This window comes from Alligator mississippiensis, chromosome 1 (genome assembly GCF_030867095.1).
Source record: "Alligator mississippiensis isolate rAllMis1 chromosome 1, rAllMis1, whole genome shotgun sequence".
In the NCBI taxonomy this organism is placed as follows: domain Eukaryota; kingdom Metazoa; phylum Chordata; order Crocodylia; family Alligatoridae; genus Alligator; species Alligator mississippiensis.
Genome location: NC_081824.1, coordinates 68,385,121 through 68,408,281, shown reverse-complemented (window position 1 = coordinate 68,408,281; position 23,161 = coordinate 68,385,121). Strand labels below are relative to the sequence as shown.

The window sequence follows — 23,161 nt, the reverse complement described above, 5'->3', positions numbered from 1 at the left end:
AAAAGCTCCTCATCTTAAACTTGCATAGAAGGAAACCTCATTAAATATATTGTCCATCATTAAACTACTGGCAAAAGCAGCATGTGCACAGTAGTGGAAAACAACTATGAAGTTGATGAAATGCACTTGAGCATGACTCTTAAACACATGGTCCATGCACATTTGGGGTGGGGCTAAAAAAACAACAACAAAGGGTTGGTGTTCCATCCCTAGGGAACTGCGAGTAGGCCTGGAGGTACTGCAATAACAGGCCAGCACTAGGTGGGTCAGAGCTAGCCCTGACACCCTCCCGTTTGTTCCAGAAATGCTTGATCATAGCCCAAAAGACTAAAATGCTGATGGGAGCCTACTACAAAGATAGATTAATAGAACTCATCTGAATAAGACATATAGTAATGCCTGTTACGCACAGTCCCCCTCAGCCCTGACACTTCAGGTCATAGTGAGCCACTACATTGAATACATCTTAACTTCCTCTTCACTCCCACATCTGAGCTGCAACTTTTTTCCCATTTCCAACTATTCCTTTTTTCTTCACCAGCCTCAGCTGTCTGGCAGATATCACCAAGCATGGCTGCAGAGAGTGCACACAGACTCCCTTTGTTACCCTTCTCTCATGTTGTACATGATTAGTGTGACCCCATACTTCATGAGGTGAAGGTGGGGACTTATGACAAGAACATCCTGTTCCAGTCATGAGTGGGAGGCTAATTAACATGTAGTTCCTTTGTGGGGCTTTCTTGAGTACACACACATACTGAGTAGTGAGCTATGGGGTCACCATGGCTTGAAATACTTGACTTTCCTGGGGTCCAGCCCAGTGAACTGTATGGTAAATCACGAGCCTTTGGCTTTGGACTAATAGCATACATATGTAAATAGGTATAAAAATGCGCCTTAAAAGTGTGTTTATGGCATACCTGTGCTAATACTTGCAGTGGTTTCAAAATAGGTAAAATGCATAAATTCTGAAATCTAAGTCTATGGGGGAGAGAGGTGTGACCCTCAACAGGTCACCAAAACTCATAAGTGGCCCACCAGCCCAAATAATTGCCCACCCCTGCTTTAGAACTAAAGTGTATGGCATTTAGGCCAACATAAAATGTATGGCACAAATTCAGTTTTAAGAATGGGTATAGGTCTGAGAATGATTTGCCTGTAAAATCTGTTTTCTTTGGTCAAAATAGATGCAAGTAGCACTGGTCTGACCTAGAAATGTTTTGTTTAATTATATCAGTTAAGAAAAACCAGTGCAACAGACTGGGTGGATGTTTATTTTAATAGCAGCCTCTATCATTTTAGCCTGAGTCTATCAAAATATACATTTAATTAAATCATTGTAACTTGTGTGTGTGCATAGACAAGACTTATACTTTTACGTATAACATAAACTCACATTAACGTGATATTTCTTGTCCTACAGAGACCAGACTTGTTATGCTATAATTCCTTTATATAATACAATGAAGAAGAAAGTATTGTCTGACTCTGATGAGGTAAGCCAACTGAATGCTACGTATATGTAAAAGTAATCTCAATGGTCTGGTGCTGTGCTTGCACTCATTTATGCAAGAAGAAGAAATTGAGTTTTAATCTCTTCCCACTTCTATACTGCAAAGGCAGCATGTTTAGCCCATTGCAAGAGGGTAAGGGAATGTTTTACATCAATTAGCAGTATTCCTTTTAGCCAGTTGAGGAACACTGCTTCTAATTCCCCCTTGTATGGAGAGCTTTAGTGCTACTTAAATTTAAGTGGAACATGGACATTGTGCTAACCATTTGCAGAGCGGTGAATTTCACTCTATTTACAAACTCTTAAGTCCAAGCCTGCTAAAAAATATATATCGATCTATATATATGGCTATCATATTTTAGGAATTTGAGAGTTGGGGAAGAAAAGGTCACAAAAACAGGAAGATTCTTGGGACTATCATTCAGAGCACTGCAAAGAACTGAAAATATGAATGGTAGTTTATTAAGTAACTTTTTCAAAAGTGTTTTGTTAGATTTGTTATGCGACTCATATTTTCTTGCTCAAAGGAAGAAGAGAAAGATACAAATGTTCCAGGAACTTCCACTAGGAAAAGAAAGGTAATACTTGGTTGCACTTGCATCCATGATTTATAGTGTAACAGCTTTAAAAAATTATCCAAAACAGCTTAGAAATAGAAACCGTTTTAGGCTGGTATAATCCTGTCTTTGAAGATTGTGTGTTTTTGCTTGGAAATCAGTTTTTAACAGTAGGTATTTTCTTCTTTTATCTGTTATGCAATAGCATTTTTACCTGTTCCATTGTGTGTGGGATGGGGGTGAGTTAGGATTCACAATTTACTGTGCTTGCATGTAATAATTGTATTCTTTGATTTGTATTTAAAAAAATTGACTTGTGTAAACAAATCAATATGGTCATTTCAGGATCATCAGCCCAAACGGAGGCTGCGCAATAGAGCTCAGTCATATGACGTTCAGGCATGGAAGAGACAATGCCAGGAGTTGCTGAATCTCATTTTTCAGTGCGAGGACTCTGAACCTTTTCGCCAACCAGTGGATCTCCTTGAATATCCAGTGAGTAGTTTAATAATGGAAAAAAGCTGGTCAGTGTTTGTATATTTTGACTGATTTGGAGGAGAGGGGGCTTCTTTGGAGTTTCATATTTTTTCAACAATATTCATCGAGATTGTCTAAATAATTTGTCTAATAATAGTTCAGAACCTGTGCTCTTTTGAACTGAATGATATAAACTGATGCACGGTAACAGAAGATCAGTACTTGATTTTGCTTGTAATTATATCTAGATTAGACTAAAACCAAAAATTAATTAATATTTTTCCACATGATTACTCTGATTACAGGCCTGTTTGGTTATTACAGTTAAGGTAGCTGTATACTTTCCATTGAGACCCTATTTCTAGTTCTTTCAAAGTTAGATGTCCTTGCTTTTAGGAGTGAGAATTTTCCAGATCAGGTGTCTGTCTTAGGATGACATACTTCTGAAAGAGTTGGGGGGAAAAAACATTCAGAAATTTCTAGGAACAAGTTTTGGAAAAAGGTTTAGTGCTTCTATATCATAAAGCAGGAACTAGCCAGGTGGTTTCTTTTAGTATTGCATGTGCTTTTTCCTGTCTTCATGAAATGCCATCCAAATTTGTCCAAGTTTATATGTTCTGAAACTACAGCTTGCATACGTTCGGTAGAAATTTTAGAGCCTGGCAGCAGTATTCTATGAAGATACCATCTACAGTGAACATGCTCTGCTTAGAGCAGCGAGTATGTTTCATCTCATTATTTCAAGGCACTGGTTCTCAACCCTCTTAGATGTGAGGCAGACCTTTGTAACTTTTGTGAATTGACCAGCACCCCATTTCAAAAACTAATTTATTACGGTCCTTACCTGCTAAAAGAAGGGCTGGGAAGGAGGAGCAGCAGCTGGCAGAGAAGAGCCTGTGCTGCAATAAGTTGGAGGGAGATGGAGGTGCAACAGAAGGGAAGAACCTGCATTATCCTTCTTATCTCCTCTCTCCCAGCAGCACCCTTTAAAGCCTATTAGGACTCCAGGGTGCTGTGTTACTCTGGTTGAAAATCAGTGTTTCAAGGGTAGTGAGGGAAAGAGCAGGACTTGTTATATATTTGTTCCTCTACCATTCTCGGAGCTACTGTATCTCGGACACTGGAACAAAGAGCCAGGGAGATGGTATCTTGTGCTATGACTGCTTCCAGTGCTGGAGTTCAATACAGAGGTGTGAAAGAGAAATCGGGTGGCTTTACTTCAGTGTATTTGGGAAAAGTGTCAAGCCTGGAAGAGACAGGCACTGACTTAGAGTATGTGGAGGGAGAGTCACTCAAGAGTCTATAATGGCTAAATTGTATGTTCCTCCGGACCCTAGAATTGGACCTGTTATTTCTGACTGCCATATTTTCCCTGTCAGCACGTAACTATAAAATCTGTTAGTGTCATGTTTCATTCCATTCTAATAGGGGCTACACAGAGGACAGGTTGCTACTACTCTCATGGCACAATTGATTTCAAGTGGTAGAGCTCTTTGCTGTGGATTAAAAGGACCTAACTCTTCTGCTGATCTGTGTGAACAATGTGGGGAAAACAAAATATTGTTAGTCTGTTGTATGCTGTGTGCTAGCATCATCTTCTATATGATCCTAAGCTATTACTATATAATTTTATTTTGGAATTTTAGGCCTGTTACACTCTTTTTTAAGTAGCTGTATTAAACTTAGCATTGAGCTGTCGAAGGTGGGGCACTACCTTTATCTCTTCAGACTGAAATTTTATTAAAAATACAGACTTTCTACTGAAGTGGTTTATTTATCAAATGGGTCTGAGTTTGTATTGGCTAACTTTAAAATGCTCAGGTTCTTAGTTTAACTCTGCCAGTGGTAGCCTGCCTCATGACTTGGAAAAAGCAGTATTTCTATAGAATAGTTATGGGAAGCTTTTTTTTGTGGTCTTCTATCCAAACTTGAGAGAGAGTTTTGATAAACCCTTTATAAGTGACAGATAATCATGTCTTGACGGGTGAGAAGTATTTGGACAAATAAAATTAATTTCAATTACATGTTGATTTGCCAATTTTTTTTAATAGGATTATAGAGACATTATTGACACACCAATGGATTTTGCTACAGTTAGAGAAACTCTGGAGGCTGGCAATTATGAGTCACCAATGGAATTATGTAAAGATGTGAGACTTATTTTCAGCAACTCCAAAGCTTACACGCCAAGCAAAAGATCAAGGGTATGGATTTATAGTTCACGCCACTAAAACATTCTTTCTTTAATAGAGAATATGTAAACCTTAGACATAAACAAAGGAGAACTTATTTTTGTTTAAGATTAAATATCAAAACAACATTGGGCTATTTGGAAATATCAATAATTTAAATGCTTTGTATGCTCTTCCAACATGAATATTGTTTCTAATGACAAAACAAATTCTTTATGAATAAATGGAGACCTTTTTATTAAGAGTGGGCCACCCCTTGTGAACAGACCATCACTATGGGTAGCTGATCCCCAGTGGTTATTCCAATCATATGTGATCCATGCTAAGAGCTGCTCTCTCGCCCCCCTGTTATAGCCTATGTTCACCATTGCCAACAAAAACCGTAGTAAGCAAGGATTTGAAACAGCTAATTTGATAGTGATGGTAAGCACAGGTGGTGGCCTGCAGGGGTGGGGGGAGAATGGTGAGAGAGAAGGCCCTTTGCATGGAGCAGGGACAGCTGGAGCCTAGAGTGGCAGCCAGGATCAGTCAGCCAGTAGTAAAATGTGGGCTGGATTGGGTAGAAGAGGATCAGCCAGATGTTCTTAAGACACAGGCCTGATCCAGCCTACAGGCTGTTTTGAAGTTGTCTTCTGCAACTTTCTTGAATTTTAAATTGATACTTCTGAGGTGTAGTTTAAATAGATAACTTTTTGACAACAGAGTCGAAAAGTGTTGAAGGAGTGATTGGACAGATGGTAACAATAAATATTTTATGCAAAGTATAACTATTTGTGAGAGGATAATACTTGAGTCTCAAACTCCTCACTCTTAGAGTTCCATAAATCTCAGAGTATTAAAATGGCTAGATTACAAAGGGATAATGTCGTTCTGTGATGTTTACTGGTTTGCACTGAGATTGAGGAGACTCTCAATTGTCCTTGCAAATCCTGTTATTTTTTTTCATCTGCCAGTTTATTTTGAAACAGTTGGCCACACATTATTAGCTTTTTTGTTAATTTCCTTTAGTTTTTGGGATTCTTTTCTGGTTTAAAGAGTCCTGTGGAAGTAATTGCTGCACGTAAATGTATTACTGTTCCAGGGATAGTCTTTTCTTCTGGTACTAGAAGACAAGTGTAAATAACCAATAAGGAGTTCAGGCTGGTATGCTGTGTGTGGCTACTGATACAAATGGTGAATGCACCATCAAGTTTTTACTTTGACTCTTGTCCCAGCATGTAGGCAACAAGGTTCTTAGGAGAGAACCTCAGTTAAAAGAACTGAGGTCAGCGTGATTGGTCTGTTTCAGTCAATATTGGGTAATCTGTTCAGCACTTGGAATGGTTTTGAAATTGTTCTCTCTGCCCTTGCCAACACCAGGTGTCAGGACTTCTCAGACTTTGGAACTGGGATTCCTTTGTGTTCTCTTCTCTGCTTCAGGTCTTCTCAGATTGGAGAGAGCACGTGGTTGATGCTATCGTGGCTTGAGCCATGGGCTCACCAATTGCGCTACTTAAATATCTTGCTTTGGAAACCATTTATTTTATCAGTCATATTAATTCGTATCTTCTACAGGCACTGAAATCATGCTGAAACCAATACCTGTTTACAATTTGAACTTCTAACTGAAATGTAGATTTCTAGCTTCAGTGATTCTGAAGCTATCGGCAAAAATAATATTCTAGGTTCTTTAGAGAGCTCAATGGACTCTCTATACATACAGTGTATATACACTGAAGTAGAAATGATCTTCAGTCTGGTTCTAGACATTCGTTGGTGTTGGTGTCAATATTCCTCATTTTGGCTTGCTTGTTCTTTTCTCTGAAAATAGGGTGACAGCTACTACTGTCTACCCCCCATGAGATCAAACTTAAGTTTTTTTCCATTTATATGGCACTTTCTTATGACTAAAAAAAAAATTAAATGTTCAAGTGATTTAGATACTATCACATTTATTGCTGTTGTGTCTTAGTGCCAGACTACCAGATCCCTTAAATGAAGTGGCCCCACTGTTACACTCCAATCACTTGTCATCTTCCAAGGAGGGTTTTACCTCCTATTATATTAATTTAGCCAGTCCATTTGTCATTTTGTTTTTTTTCTTAGAACTGTGGTGCACCTGTAATCCAGTTAATTGGATATGAGGACAAACTCATCCAGGCCCATTTAGCTGAGGGCAAAGCTTAAAAAAAAATCTAAAGTTTACAGGTACATGGATAGTTGTCATCCGTTTAAGTAGCTAACCTTATCTCCTTTTTGGATGAGTTGCTACTCCTGGTTGATGTCCATAGATGGGGATATATATATATGCAACTTAATCCAGAAAACTGGATTGTCAGAGTGTTCCCTTGTAGGTTCCCATTCTCAGTCTTCCTTTGTTTCTTCAGAGACTCTGTTGTGGAAAGGCAATCAGGAACTGAGGGAATAGGAACTGTGCTCATCTTGTTCTTTCTGCCACTGTATTTGTCTTCACAGGATTATCGCCCACTTTTTCTGTGAACTGCTTTGATGGTTCCAAAGCTAGACTCCCAAGAGTGCAGATTTGTGGACTCCTCTTGAAATTTCCTTCCATTTATTTCATTTAGAAGCTGAAACATTTCTATATTAAAGTGTATGTCTTTCTATATAGATATAACTCTAGGTAGGTAATTAGGAAAACAGTGTTTCTGGAAAAAATGTAAACCTTAAACAAACAAACAAAACAAACCCCTTTTTTGTCTTATTCACTTATACCCTGCATTGGCTTTTTTCTAATAGATTTACAGCATGAGTTTGCGCCTTTCTGCTTTCTTTGAGGAACATATAAGTTCTATTTTATCAGATTATAAATCTGCTGTGCGTTTTCATAAAAGAAGTTCATTAAAGAAACGGAGGAAAAAAAGAAGCAGAAGCAGCTCCGTGTCCAGTAGCGTTGCATCAAGGTACATTCATTTCTGTGTGCTATGAAATGCTGTGTTTGAAATATAATAGTAGAACTTGGTGTGGTGTTCTTTAATACTCTTTCACTATTCCCTATATTGCAGAATCATATATTTGACATGCAAGTTCCTATGATATGGAAGATTTTTAAACTTTAACTAAAGCTAGTGTAATTGCTTAAAATTCAGATAACTGCTAAATATGTACAGTAATAAACCAGCATTATTAGGATAGTGACAGCATCATGTTTTGTCATAACTACAGCATTTACAGTGATCCTTCACTAAAGATTCACTTTTCAGAGGTTCACAACTACATGAAATTCCACTGTAAATGTAATATATTTAACCTATTTCATACAGAAACAACTTTTGGTTTCCACAGTCTTAGACACTGCCTAACATATTGTTTCTTTTATTCCTTTAAAAGATTAACTGTAATCTCCAGGCTATAAATCTCACTTTTATTTACAGCCCTGAAAGGAAGAGAAGGTTTATAAAACCTCAGTTGAAGACAGAGGCCTTAGCTGCTCCTTCGTCTTCGGTACCTGCACGTTCAACAACACTGAGACACATTGCTGCTCAGATGAACGGAAAAGCGACTGAAATGTCTTCTCTAGTGCGGACTAGAAGCAATAGGGGGGTGCTAGATACTCCTGTTACAGAACAACCATCCACTTCTTCAGGAGGAAAGCCTTTAACTACAAAGCCTTTAATAACAAAACCCAATTCTGCGGTGTCAGGGAAATCAGGTAGTTGTTGTAAAGGCATTCATAATCTTTGCAAGCTTTTAAATTAAATAGTTTCTTGCTTTTTAGATATCTATGTTCTTGATTAAGAATGGGCCCTGTTTACTCAAGTTAGTAGATCTCAGAGGGAGCCTGAATGGCTCACAGGATTAGTAAGAGAACATGGAAACTTTTCTCTCTAGGTTACTAGTTCAAATACAGTTTAGGTCAGTATTGACTGAAAGTTACTGCATTGTCTGTTTTGCTTGGGGTGCTTAACCCAAGCCCGCAGGCCAAATCCAGCCCCCGGTGCTGGGTCATGCAGCCCACAAGTATGTGGGCATGCCAGGCTAGTGTCAGACCTGATGTTGGCATATGGGGCTGGGTGGAGGTGATGGCAGGGTTCTTATCCTGATGTAGGGCTCCATGCTACTCATGCAGCCCACAGGTCCAGAACATTAAGCACTAGTGGTTTAGCCAGATTAGATAGATTTATACAAATGCTATAAACTAAAATCTGCCATTTTGCTTACAAAGGGTTTGTGTTTTTTTAGTACTGGAGAATTCTGCCAAACATTCCAGGAGTCAAAATGTTCTGTCAAACGCTAGCCAATCTGGTTACAGTCATAACACTAGAAATAACTCCTCAAGAGAAAATGTGGAGAAAGATAAACAAGTCAAGCGAAAAGTGAAATCATCCACTGTTAATCAGGAAGGTAAGACATTTTTAAAAGAGTATTTGGCTATATTTCAGAAAGTGGTGATTTTAATTCCATTGTAGCTAGTTGAGTATACCATAACTGTTTTTAATAATTGCTATTATTCCTTATAATAGGAAGGGTAGCTACATGACTTAATTATGCCATTAATATCCTTTGATTTCATAGTTAATTTTTCTGGATTCTAAATACACCTACCAACAACATAGTATTTATGTTGCAATTACTCTGTCATAAAATCAAATTTCTGTTCATATGAAATTAATTCTAATTACAAGTATGGGTTAATATGACTACAGTGTAATTCTTGTATACTGAAAAACTGTAATCTTATGTTTTAAACTAAGCAATGTCAAATGTCTTAACATATAAACATCAAGAGGGGAGCAAGCCTGTAATAATCACTTCTCAAGGAAAACGTTTCGGTTTTATCTTTGGCTTAATTTTATTTAAAGTAGTTTTATGTTCCCTAATGAAATGGTAATGTGTGTAGTATATTTCATTCGTATTCGAGACTTCCCGAGACAGTGTTATGAACTGCAGACTACAGGAAATATTGTTGTTCCACACCATTTAATCTGTTGTGAGGGAATAGCTGGGTTTTTTCCTTCCTGCGTATTTCTTCAGTTAAGTAAAAATGGTGTACTGCCACCTTACTATCAAGCTTCTGGCATTAGAAAGGGTAGGAAACATGAAACAATTTTACCCCAACTCTTTTGGAAAAAGTGTTGGGTTTTTTTTTCCACATTGGAGTGACTCATTTCAGAGGGTTTGCTGCTTGCTTAGTTTCATGGGGCCTGTTGGCACCTAATTTACTTTTCTTCTTTTGAGTCTTCTTTGGTACCAAGACTTCTGTAATTGTTGTAATTCTTTGGATTTCAAAATCTGCCTTGCCTCTGGGGTATGTGTTCATCAGAGGGACAAAGAACCTTTTGTTTAATGGAACCTAGTGCCCCAGACAAATACATTATTTGTAAATCTTCCAAAAAGCTAGTCACAAAAAAGTAACAACCCTCAAAACTAAATTTATTGAAGAAATCCACAAGAAGTGCAGTAGTCTTTGAAGTTCCTCTTCCTCCTTTGCTCTGAAGCCAGCCCCTGTTGTTGAATTGGTTAATAGAGAAGCTGCCTTGGGATTTTAGGTACCTTCAGGCATCGAGATCAGATCCTGTTCTACTGATTAGATATGTAAGTGGATTTCAACAAGTAAATGTAATCCTGTTCTACCCTGCTTAGGTGCATAAAATGTTAATGTATCTGCTTTTGTAACTCCATCATGTTATCCTTAAAAGTAAGCCATGAAAAGCAGAAAGCAGGAGTACGCGTCAGCTTTTTGTATTAACTATTTTTTGGGGAACTTGAGCTGAGTGGAATAAGATCATGCTTTTTAAGCCTCTAATAAATGAGAATAGGATCTTGTCCCCTGACAAAACACCCAAAAGATTGTCTTTGTGGTGTTGCCTTTGCCATCTAACCATACCCTGAACCCTCACAGTATTCTCTTCCAGTCAGTAATCCCTGGGGTCCAAGATAGCAAGAAGAATAGATATTTTTGTCACTGTTTAGCGTCAGCCAAGAGGTCTAGAGCTACTTATCTGACTTGTCCAAACTCCTCAACTAAACTTGAGTCTTCAATGTCTTCTTTCTTGTCTCTTGGCTCTTATCAGTCTTTGGCAATTGACACTTCCACTGCAGTGTTTATCATTGATATGGTCAGTCTGGGAATCTTTGGTACCACCATTTAAAAAAATAAATAAAACCAGCAACTTTAATATACATCTACTTCATTGCTTACATGCTCAATAAAGAGTTCATTGCCAGCAGCTTTATTGATCTTGTCTGCTGACCTGGTGGTTACCCCACTTAAATTCTAGACAGTTTATTTATCATCATCAATGTCTGGATTTCAAGCCTTCCCAGAGGTATGGGGTCAGGAAGGAATTTTACCCCATGGTCAGATTGGTACAAACTGTGGGGGGATTTGCCTTCTTCTGTAACAGGGGGTGTGGCCCTCTACAAGGATCTCCTGAGCATATATTGACAACATTTCACAGAAGCAGGATGTTGGCTGTCGTTTCTCTGCTTTCTGTGGGAGGTTAGGGTATTTGGTCTTTGTTGATGGTAGTCTCATGTAGAGTTTAGTTGTATAGGATGTTTTGGATAGGGAAGATCCTGCCTTGGACAGGAGGTTGGACTAGATGATCTCTGGAGGTACCTTCTTTATGATGTGATTCTGTGATTTTCTAACACTGGAATTCAGGTGAATGATTATGAAACAAAATGAAGATGAATCCATGTGTGAGCTTAATCCCTTTTGCGGAGGAAAGAGATGCAAAATCAGTTTGACAACTAACCAGGCAGTGTGACTGACATGCTTGCAGAAGTTGCTCTACAGCAGGAGTGGGCAAAATACGGCCCATAAGGCCATTCTACCTGGCCCACGGGGCCCCTAAAATTTTTAGAAAATTAAAATTTATCTGTCCTTGGTTCCTGTAAAAAATGACAGGAGTAAGGGGAGCAGTAGGACCCAGGGGAAGCCCCAGTGGGCTCTTGCAACAGCCTGCTCTCCCCCCCCCCCCACCTGCCAGAAACTCCAGTAAGGGTTTCTGGCCTGGGACCATGTAGCTCCTCTGGCATGGGAACCTCAGGTAAGTGAGGAGGGGAAGGGCAGAGAAGGACTGCAGGCAGGGAAGGAGCTGGTGCTGAACGCAGGAAAAATAAGCCCCTCCCTTGCCCTGTGGCCCAGGCTCTGGCTCCCTGCTGTAGCTGCTCACAGCCTGCCCAGGGCTGTCATGAGCAGGCGCAGGCAGCCTCACGCGGGCTGCAAGTGGCTGTAGTGCGAGGCGCTGAGCACGGGGCAGGTGAGGGGCCACTTTTCCCCGTGCTCAGCACCAGCTCCTTTCCTGCCAGCGAGCAGGGGTCAGGGCTGCACGCTGCCCCCCGCCTGTACCGCAGGGCTGGGGGGAGGCACTGGGAGTGAGTGGGTGCAGGAGTCAGTGGGAGTGTGGGTCCTGCACCGATATCCCAGGGTCAGCACCGGCGGGACCCAGAGCAGGGCAGCAGGAGTACAGAGTCCTGGCCAGTAGGGGCTCTATGAAGCCGGGCCAGCTCCCTCCTCTCCCTGCTGGTGCAGCTCAGCCCGGCTCCATAGACCCCTGCCAGCCTGTGCCCTGCTCTGGGCCCCACCGGCATTGGTCCCAAGACTTTCGGATATTGGTCCCAAGACGGTGACCTGGGGCCAGGATCAAGGGGTGGGGCTACCCATGCAGCCCTGGACAGCTTGCCAGAACTGGGTAAGCAGCCTTCCGCCCAAAATAATTGCCTGCCTCTTCTCTACAGATGCTGAAATTTTTGCCATATAGTACTGGCTGTCATAAGACCTAACAAAGTGTTGTTTTATCCAGTTCTCTGCCCAGTAACTCTCATGGCAGATGAATCGAAGTAAGACTAGAGTGTACATCTAGACAACCTCCAAATGAAAAATTTTGGTCAAGGAAGGGATGTTTAGATATATATACTATGTATGTCTTGGAGCAGTTGGTTCAGAGTGAAGCATTACTGCCTTTTTAGCAAGGCACTACCATACAGATACTGATAAACAGCGCTATAGCGTTACATTACATTACATTACATAAGCAAGCATGTGAGAGTCTTCCTTTTTTTTCCCCAGTTGGTCCCTTCTGACCCTAATTTTCTATGATACCTGACAAATGCATAGGATTGATTATAGGGTCAGATGGGACCTCAAGGGGAGTAGCTTCTACTATACTGATTTACTAGACTCAATAGAAGCATTTTTTATTGTGGACTATTCAAAGGTATCTGTAACCATTTGGAGTTTTCTGTTCCTACTATTTTGGATTATCTTCTCCTTAAAATAATAGATTTCTTTGAAGCATGTTTGTTTACAGCGATACTCTTGTCTACATAAATCCCACAGCACATCCTTTTTTAAGTGCTATGGATTCCTGTTATAACCTGGAGTCTATCTTTGGGAGAGATCTGAGTGGTGATTGGCTCTCCTCTGCCTTTACAGTTCTTGCTGGGAACAGAAGTATGTCTAGGGTGCTTGTGTGGTCCCAAGAGATGCTGTTAGCCAGAGAAATCTATGGCCACATGTTCAAGGTGCAGTACAGGAGGCTCCAGGTGTATCAAAACAACCAGATGATCAGGGTTATAGAGCATTTTTATATAAGGAGAGATTAAGTAGGCTAAGACAACTGAGGTAGAGACAGGACAGAGATCTTTAAAACTGAATAGTTTGGAAACAGTAAGTAGGGATTTTCTATTCTTTTCTATTCTTTGTGATTTGTCACAGTACTGAAACTTGGAGATGAAATTAAATTACTAGGTAACAGGTTTAAAATAAAGGGGAAGAAAAATTCTTCTTTTCACATAACATTGAATTAAAATACAGAACTCTTGCTACTGAATGTCATGAGGATTAATAATTTTGCCAGCTTCAAAAAGGTATGGGGCACGTTCATGGAAGACAGGTCCATCAGTAGGTGTTGAACATGAGAGAGAAGGGCGCCAGACTCAGAATTTACTAGGGCTTTGAATGTTGCATGCTGTAGTGGAAAGGAGGCAAATTTGGTCACTTTTCTATGATTTTAAGCAGGGTATAAGCAAATAGGGTTGGAAGGGACCTCAGGAGATCATCTAATCCAGGGGTGCTAAACCCCCAGGACATTGGCCAGATTTGGTCCATGGAGCCATGTCATTAATATTGCCATCACTCACCTGTTGTCAAATTTCCAAAGCCCATGTAGCTGGATGAGGCACATGGACTGGATTCAGCTTGTGCACAATGCCACTACTCATCCAGCAAAAATATTGGGCACCACTTATCTAATCCAACAACGTGCTCAAGGCAGGATCATCCCTGTCTAAACTTACCTTAGACAAGTGTTCATCTAGCCTGTTCTAAACAAAACTGCATGAAACCTCTCTTTCAGCTAGTAGGCACAATGCTCAAACACCCTAATTTGCCAGAGGTAAAGCAGGGAAAAAGGGCCCTATTGACTTCCTGCCATTGCAAGGTCAGGAAGTAGATAAAATACACTTGAGAAATCTAGTTAAGAGGACTGTTCCCCCCACTGCAGAGCAGCCCCCATAGTCCATGCCAATTGGACTGTGAAGTAAAATTTTTTGCTCATATCAAATGTGGTGGTCAGTCAGACCCTGAGCAGAATAGCAAATTGTGTAGCAAGGAACCTCTGGGCTTAAATTCCAGCTGGAGCATTGGCAGACCCAGTCAAAATCCTCAGCCTTGGTTATAGCCAACATCCAACATCTACCCTAGCACCTGTAACAACAGGAAGAGAAAAACTTCTTTCTGGCCCCATGTGATCACAAACAAAGCCAAAAGCATTGGAAAACAGAATACCTCCATTCTACATAGCAACCTCTGGTGACCACAAACACAGCTCCACACATCGTACACACTGATTGCAGAGCCAGAACTCCCCATTCTATCATCCTCTTTCCTCCTTAAATTTGCCCCATCTCTTCAATTGTGTTTTATAAGTAAGCTGATTAAAGAGCTCTGTCATTCTTCTGATAAGCACAGTCCTCTTCCATTTCCACCTACCCTAGGCTGCAGAGCTCTTCTCATGGTCTCCCAAGTGATGTGTGTGGGGTCTCCTGGGCTTTCAATTATTTTTCTTCACAGCCTGTTCCAGATATTGCTGCTGTTGAATCATCTCTGACCCATTCTTATCTAGCCTCACTGGCTGTGTCTGGAACCTGAGGCTGCCCCGTGATGGATCCTGTCATGCAGCTGAATGTTGGAATCTTGTTATGGGCCGGCCCTGATGTGCCACATTTGAGGCGCAAACAAGCCACAAAGATGTTATAAATTATATGTGGAATATCTTTGTGCCTCATTTGCTATATTATCACATCATAAATTGGTTTTAATGTGGCATGGTTATAGTATATGGCATGATTAACACCTTAATCATGTCATATAACTAGGGATCTACTTGACTCATGCCCAAAGGAATTTTCTTGGCTTCATTGCAGCAGAAAGCTGATTTCATGGGCATTTCCCAGCAGCCCCACCCCTCACCACTAATTGGCGGAGAGGTCCTGTGTGGGGAGGAGAGATGAGGGGGCAGCTGAGTGCTTGGCTGCCCTCCGTGTGGCTCTGCCCCTTGCTGCTGATTAGCAGCGGCACTGGGGGGGGGGGGGGGGGGTTGCTATCTTGGCTGCTGGCTGCCCTTCATGCCATCCTGCCAGCTGGGGCTTTCCCCTGCCGGGCAGGCTGCAAAGCAGTGAAGACTACTGGCTTCCACTGAGGAGTCAGCATTTGTTTTTAATTTTTTCTTTTTAAGTTAGTTTTGCAGACAGTGTGGATTTTGTGGTTTCCCCAAAATCACGAGTTAAATAGGGCCCTACCTGTAAGTAATGTTTCATAGATTTCATAGACATTAGGGCTGGAAGGGACCTCGGAAGATCATCGAGTCCAGCCCCCTACCCGAAGGGCATGAAGTCAGCTGGGGTCATAGGATACCAACAAGATAAGCATCCAGTTTGACAGGGTCCTTGCTTTCCCTCTAGAAGTTTGCCATATAATCCAGTTTGAGAAACACACCACTTAAGTACTGAATTCCACAGCATTTCTACCCCACCGCTGGGTTTTGGTTACATGCTTAGGCCTTAACATGTTATCGTTTGTCCTCTTGAGAATTATTGTAAAAATGGGGAATAGAATAGTTTGATTAGGAACTATTATGCAGATGAAGAATGTACATGCAAGCCTGTTACTTAAATATTGTTTACGTTGTCATTCCTTTACAGCAAACTGCAAAAATAATGCTTTGGCATCAGGAAGCATTCAGGTAAATGGACATGGAAGTCAGCCTTCAAAACCTCCAGTTAAGAGAGGTCCTGGACGGAAACCGAAAGCAGAGACTAATACCAGTAGCTGTGAAGTGGTGCACAAGAAAAGAGGCAGGAAACCAAAAAAGCTACAAATTGTTGACCAGAAGAATGCAGAGCAGAATACAATCCAGACCACAAGAGATGCAACAGAAGAAGCATCAGCTTCTAACGCATGCAATTCTCTTTCTGAAAATAATGTGAAGGAAGACTTGTTACAAAAAAAAGGCCGTGGGGGTAGAAAACCAAAAAGAAAGATGAAGTTGCATCAACCAGACTCAGATCTTTTAGTTCCTGTAAATGTTAAGATGCAGACAAGAAGCAGGAGGAAAAAGACAGATGAACCTGTAGAGGAAGAACGGTCTGAGGAACTTAAAGATTCTGAACCCCACATGAGAACTAGAAACCAGGGTAGGAGGACAGCCTTTTACAATGAAGATGACTCTGAGGAAGAGCAACGGCAGCTATTGTTTGAAGACACCTCTTTAACTTTTGGAACATCTAGCAGAGGCAGAGTCCGAAAGTTGACTGAAAAAGCAAAGGCCAACTTGATTGGTTGGTAATTTTTACCAGACCCTTTACTTTAGAGTGCTGTAAAGCAGGTACAGTTAAGGAATGAGCAGAACAAAGACTTCTGCTTCCCTGCTGCTATTATGGAATAGAAGAATATGTTCTGATTTGAAAAAATTAGCAAAAAAATAAACTGAAAGAACACTTCTTTGAAAGAAATATATATTTTAAACTTTTGCTATTTATTGCCCTCCAAATAATAGGTTATGCATTTCAACAGTCATTTTGTTCATGGCTAAGAATAATTGAAGATCTATAAATAAGCAATTTCTGACTGACTTACAGAAATGAGTTGCTGTAATCTTGAGCACTGCATAATATCTCTGTGTAATTTAAAAAAGTGATAAAACTTTTAATGCCACAAACTGATAACAGAATTCTATTTTTGACCAAGCAAGGTACATTTTTATTGATTGTAGAAGTCATGTCTCCCAGGAAGGCAGATGTTGCTAAAGAGTGGCAGTAAATTAAGATTTATATTTCAATTAAAGACAACTCCAGAAATACCAAACTTTGCTAATCTGAAAATGCTTAATTTCAGTAGTGATGGAACATTCAGCTGCAAAAGAAGCATAGCGTGGGCTGTTGTTTATCCAAGTTCTGCCAAACAGAGAGAAAATGTATCACAATATATATATATATATATATATCCACATTGGAAAAAGTTTGACTAATATGTCTAATTTTTCAGACCTTGATTCTTGTATCAATCACTAAATCTCTGTTTATTGTGCCAAAGACTGAAAATCAGTGCAGTGGAAAGCCTTTTCTCTCTCTTTCTCTGTCTCTCTCTTCCCCCCCCCCCCCCCCCCTTTTTTTTTGGTGTCAGTACCGCATACAGTTTTCAATTATAAGGACTGTGTATTGTTCTAAATAGCAAGTTGTTATAAATTGTTCTGAGATGTATTCTTTTTTGGTACTTATACTAGTAAACAATAATGCACTGGTGGGGTTCTTTGACAGAGATGTTTTAGACAAAATTTATAATTGGTTAAAGGATTCCAAGAAATTACAGGAAAACTATGGGATTATGATGTTTACTTTCTGATCCAGATTATTTCTACAACTTTAGACATGTTTAATAGGCTAAAAATGACTTGCAAAGAAGTGTGTGCATGTGTTTGTGTATGGATATGTACACAAGCACGTGCATAGACGATATTACCCAGGTATAAATTCTTTTTTTCAGGATTTTTTAGATAGCACGAGAATTTAAAAAAAAAAATTTTAAACTCATACTTTATAGTTTAATTTTAAGGAAAAAGATTGGTTATTTTCAATTATTAAAGGTTAAAAAGGCCAAATCACTTTTTATGCAATCATGTTTTATACAGTGGTCTCATTGCACATTGTGTTTTTTCTGCACTTTTTACGGTATACTTATCACGCTGACATAAGTCAATATACACCCTAAAGAAAAATTCCATTTAATGATTGTGCCTTGTATTCTATTATTTCTTGCATCCTTAGTAAAATTAAGTTGTCTATTGTAAATGATAACTATATGACTTAGGGGAATGTATTACTATATGTACTGCTATGGAAAAGAAAAGCAGTTATTTATTTGTTTATGGTACATTTAGTTATTTTATACCTTATAAACAAACTTTAATACCATTTTCTATTGCTTAAAAAGTATTGTCCAGTTTTAAAAAAAAGTATAAAGTTAGTAATATTTTCTGAGATCTGGTATGGTACAAAAATGCAACCAAAACTTTCAGATGACATATTATTTTGGAATTTTGGGGTAGTGTGAAAGAATTATGTTGTCTGGATTTGGAGAAGAATAAAAGTTAAAAAAAAAAAAAAAGCTTAAAATTAGAAACCAGTCCTGAAAAACCTTACTTTTACAAGAATTCTTCATTTTTAAGCCAAGTCTAATAATTTTTAATGCAACTGCCGAAGGAAGGGTTTGCAGAATTAGAACTTTATATTTGCACAGATTACCTTTACTTATTCTGGGCCAAATCCTGTGCTCTTTATTTTGTGTTACAACAAAGTCATCTTAAGAAATGTCTAAGCAAGCAGATTTATATTTGGCACCGAGAAGAGAACGTGCTTATCATCTATTTACCTATAATGAATAAAAAATTGATAACATATATTTGGCATTCTTAGAATAGGTTTATATACTTATCTGCGTTACACATCTTTATATGAAATTAAGCAAACTATTTTCCAGATTCTGACTGTTTGACTTTGATTCTGAAGTTAGGGAACAGGGTTTTAGTTTGATATTCATTCATATGTATATTTATTTTTTTCTAACAGATTTTTTTTTCTTTTCAGTTAAAATGCAGTAGTTAAATATATGATATGGTGGAAAAACTATGGTTGTATAGTTAAAAATGCAGTTTTTACAGTTTGTAACATTCTTTTTAGTTTTTTAAATGTAACAGTTAATATTAAGCAGCTCACTGCTGATGAAGGCAATCAGTTTCAACTGTGTAATTTCCTGATGTTATCTGCATTGTAATATAAAAATTAGAGTATATCTAAAATTCAGCTTCTGTATTTACTCCATTTGTAATAATAATCTAAGGGGCATGTTTATGTAGATATTTATACACAGAAAATACCTGTATGTAAATTTTGGAGAATGGAATAACAAGTATTCCTATGACATTGTGGGGAAACTATACATCTTAAAAAGGGTAAGAATAGAAGGCCTTATCTGCAGAACATAGATATTGTTCCCCTTCCACAAATACTTGTGACCTTAGCCTATATTTTTTTTAAAAGTTCACCTCTAGAAACATTGACTTTCTTCTTTTAAAATAAAATTAGTGCTTTGGATCAGTTTTTTATAAGAGGAACACTAAAATGTATTAGACGTAATAACAGATTTATTTAAAAATATATTTTTATAATTTAGTTTCTCTAGGTTGCAAAAATTTTATTTATGGAACATCAGCATCTTACTGTTTGTCCTTTTAGTTTGGAAGAATGTATTATTTGAAATATTTGCATAATACTGTATCAACACAGAAAAAGAGCTTTTGATAACTAAGTCTTAAGATTTTAAATTTGAGCAATAAATTGTAGTTCAACCTTTTGAAAGAATTTAAAATATGTAGTTACATGCATGTTATGAATAATGCCATCTCAAGTACATAACATATAATCCACAAATGGGATATTGAAATTACAGCTGGTGTTTGTTTCACATGCATTGTAAATATTATTACATAGATGTTTTATTCATATACAATCAAACTATAATCTTACAAACCTGTCAGCAATGAACACTGCTTCATCCATTCATTCAAATACATTGATATTTGACTTTTGATATGGGAATATTCAATTGTTTTCTGTGCTGGTGGCCATTAAAGTCAATATTTATTCCACTGTGGGTAGGTATCTAATATCAGTGCATTCTCTACAGAGGAGAAAACTGCCGTTTCCCAAATAACATTATATTCTAAATGTTTACTTTAATGGCAATCATTGTACCTATGCCAACATACTGAGTAAATGTGTACCCAGTCTCCTTTCCATTGCTACTTTGTTATCCAGGAATTGAACTTGAGGAACTTCACCACAATATTGTTCAGTATTGTGTCAGTATTGACCTAAGGTTCTTTGTGCTTTAACCAGTGACCATAATTTGACAGAAAATGTCTTCCTCTTGTGATTAGACTGCTTTGATATATATTTGCATACATATATTTGTACAGATCGTTCAGTTTGTACATGTGTGATCAGTTTGTTGTTAGAGTTGTAAGATTGAGTTGGTTGAATTTAGTATTACAATGAATTAATAGAAGTAAAAACATTCATTTGGTAAAGAATCCTCATGCAGCATGTAGGATGTATTAGATCTATACAAATAAAAAAAAATAGTGTAGCAGACAGCTTATGCACTGTATTGCTGTACATGTATGTTTCTAGTACCAACTCTCACTTCCTGTTTCTGAGGCTTTTCCCATCTATAAAACTACTATGTAAGCTAAAACAGTACATTCATTTAGTAGGCTTGCTGCAGTTATATTTAAATCTCTTGCTCACGTTTACTTTAAGCGTTGATACAGTAAACACTTTAGTACTTGCTTAAAGCTAAGCATGTATTATACTGTTTGCTGAATCACACTTAATGGGATAGAATCCTTAGGATTCATATATGGTAGATAGTCTTAGCCCATCTTTATTAAATCTGTGAGCTTATTTTAAGCATGAATGTAGCTAATATAGTTCAACATATTACTGGTCAAACAATATAGGACCATATCCTAGTCAGACCATGTTTAAAACTGTTTTAGCTGAGTGTTCAAAAGAGGTTTAAGTACAATACTCTAACACTGGTGAAAGCCCAGAAAGAGGCCCTCCAACCTCATCTGGAAAAAACAAAAGCTCATTTTCTCTGTTACTTTTTACTACCTAATAAGGCAAAAAAAATGTGTAAAATTATTTTATAAAATATTTTTGTCTACTTTCCCTAAAGTTCTTCTAAATAAACAGTTTCCAAGGGGACCTAAATATCAACAGATAAAAGGGCTGTTAGTTTTCTGCTGTAAATTATTGTATATAAATGTGTTTTGTTTCTATGCAGAAGAAATAGCATGTTAAATTTCATATACTTTGGCCAAGTCTGAAATTATTTCTAACATGACAAGCCTGGTATTGACACTTTATATAATTTCAGATCTTTTAAAATAAGGAACACAGGTCTGGTGACACTTTCTGTGTTTGGGGAGGAAAATCAGGTAGCTTTTAAATTGAAGTTAACCTCTAGGTTCTTGTGTTTATGGTAATTGTAGTGTAGGGGCCATTTTTGCTGTTTAATCTTGCACTGTATTTAAGGGGAAAACACTCCAGTTCAGGAAGGTTAGATTTTCTTAAAAAGGATACCAGACGAGAAGAATAAGCTTTTGTTTTGAAGGCTACATAGCATCAAGGCACCCCAGAGAGAATGTATTTTGCAATAAAATCAAGGTAAATAAACACAACTTCCAGGAGCTAGCTTTGATTGATTGTTTGGAAGAAATTATCCTCTGTGGGCCTTGAGGGTAGTAATGGCAAGAGTAGATCTTTGGAACTCCTTTTAATGCAGATAAATACATCAGGAAATTCACTTATTATGGTGTAAACAGTACAGTGTAGGGTAGTATTATACTATGAATTTCTGTCCTTAAGGCAAAGAATTAGCTCATACAAATTGGGAGTAGAAAAGAATGTTAAATTTCAGCACCTACTTTGTACACATGCATATAAGGCATACACATATAATTTTGAACTTACAATTGTGCACGTTGATTTACAGAAATAATGATGAGACAGATTGCAAAGTTACATTTTTGGACCATATTAGAACTGCAAAACAATGACAGGCAACTTGTTAAAGATCTTGAGTGAATTATTTAAATCCTGTCATGTAATGTTTAGACATGTAGAATGTAGCTGAACTTTAAGGAAGTGATCTAGAAGGGTTAATTTTTGAAACTGACACATTTTCAGATTAAAATAATGCTTATTTTGTACAGAATGATGTAAAACAGAATAATCTGTTGTATGTAATGAGAAACAAACCGTTTGAAAACTATAATTCTTTAGCTTTATCAAGGCTTTTTTTTCTTCCAGAAATCTGGATTATCATGTTATAACCTGCGGTATCTCACCAGGATAACAGTGCCCTTTCTTTTTGTACATATTGATTGGGAATTTCTTTACTGTTACGTGGACACTTTCTATGTTAGTTTTGATGCATAATACTTTGAATCCTTTTATACAAACTAGAATGTATGTGTAAGAATTACTGTCACTGCAATGTAGTAACTACAAACTTATTTTTAAATAAATAGAAAACATGTTTTTCTAATCTCCCTACAGTGTGATTTATTTTAATTTTTTTGATTCTACCTAATGGTCTGTTGACTCCTGTATCAATGGGGAAATTGCATTGAGTCTGTTAGTTTCAGGAAAGTCTTAAATCAACTTTATTTGACTTTGTGGATGTTTTTTCCAAGAGGATGCTATTAAAAGTGCTATTATCAGTTGATCATGCAGCATTTTATCTCTGAAGTGATTAAATTATACCATCTTTCATGGCAAGTTTGGCATTAAATCTTGTGAATCCAGCTGACAGCAAAGACACTGATGTTTGCTGATACTGTGGTCATCCTGCTCCCAGCTTCATTAGCTCACTCCTATGCAGACTCTGAGAAGTTCTATAGTTTAAAGGTTCTGGGAAGGTACTCCCAGGGTCACATTTGTATTCCAAAGAGTAGTCATACTAGTCTAATCTGTTTTTAGCAGGAATATGTCCAAGATCCTTGGAAACCTCAGCTTCTCAAGAATTACAGTTTTTGGAAAAGTTCCTGATGACTAAAAAGATACATCAAGATAGATGCCTCCACACCCCTGTGTATAGAGAGAAGTAGCTTTTGTGATTGTGTTAGGTGCAAAAAGAGGTTACAAAAAAGACTTAATAGAGACAACAGTTTGAAAATCTAATTCTTTTATTCCTTGAATTGCTTTACCTGCATATTTCTCTTTTATGGTTCTAAAAAATGTTTGTTTATATTTCAAATACAGCACCCTGTGGATTATTTTTTTTTCCCTCCTGCTCACTGCTTTTCTTTCCCTTTGTTTCACCCTTTATAGGAAGCTATATCCTTTTTTTC

At 38.1% G+C, this 23,161-nt stretch overlaps 1 protein-coding gene across 3 annotated transcripts in view; it reads left to right on the top strand.

Moving 5' to 3' along the window:
* The window catches only part of PHIP (pleckstrin homology domain interacting protein), a 166,558-nt gene extending 144,202 nt beyond the window's left edge, over positions 1-22,356 (top strand). For all 3 annotated transcript variants that reach the window (XM_059731372.1, XM_059731376.1, XM_019496868.2), the window contains 8 exons: positions 1,424-1,496; positions 2,041-2,091; positions 2,416-2,565; positions 4,599-4,751; positions 7,476-7,639; positions 8,111-8,388; positions 8,919-9,080; positions 15,888-22,356. In XM_059731372.1, coding sequence (XP_059587355.1) covers positions 1,424-1,496; positions 2,041-2,091; positions 2,416-2,565; positions 4,599-4,751; positions 7,476-7,639; positions 8,111-8,388; positions 8,919-9,080; positions 15,888-16,531 — 1,675 coding nt within the window. In that variant the 3' untranslated portion in view covers positions 16,532-22,356. The remainder of the gene's footprint in view (positions 1-1,423; positions 1,497-2,040; positions 2,092-2,415; positions 2,566-4,598; positions 4,752-7,475; positions 7,640-8,110; positions 8,389-8,918; positions 9,081-15,887) is intronic.
* The last annotated feature ends 805 nt before the right edge of the window (positions 22,357-23,161 follow it).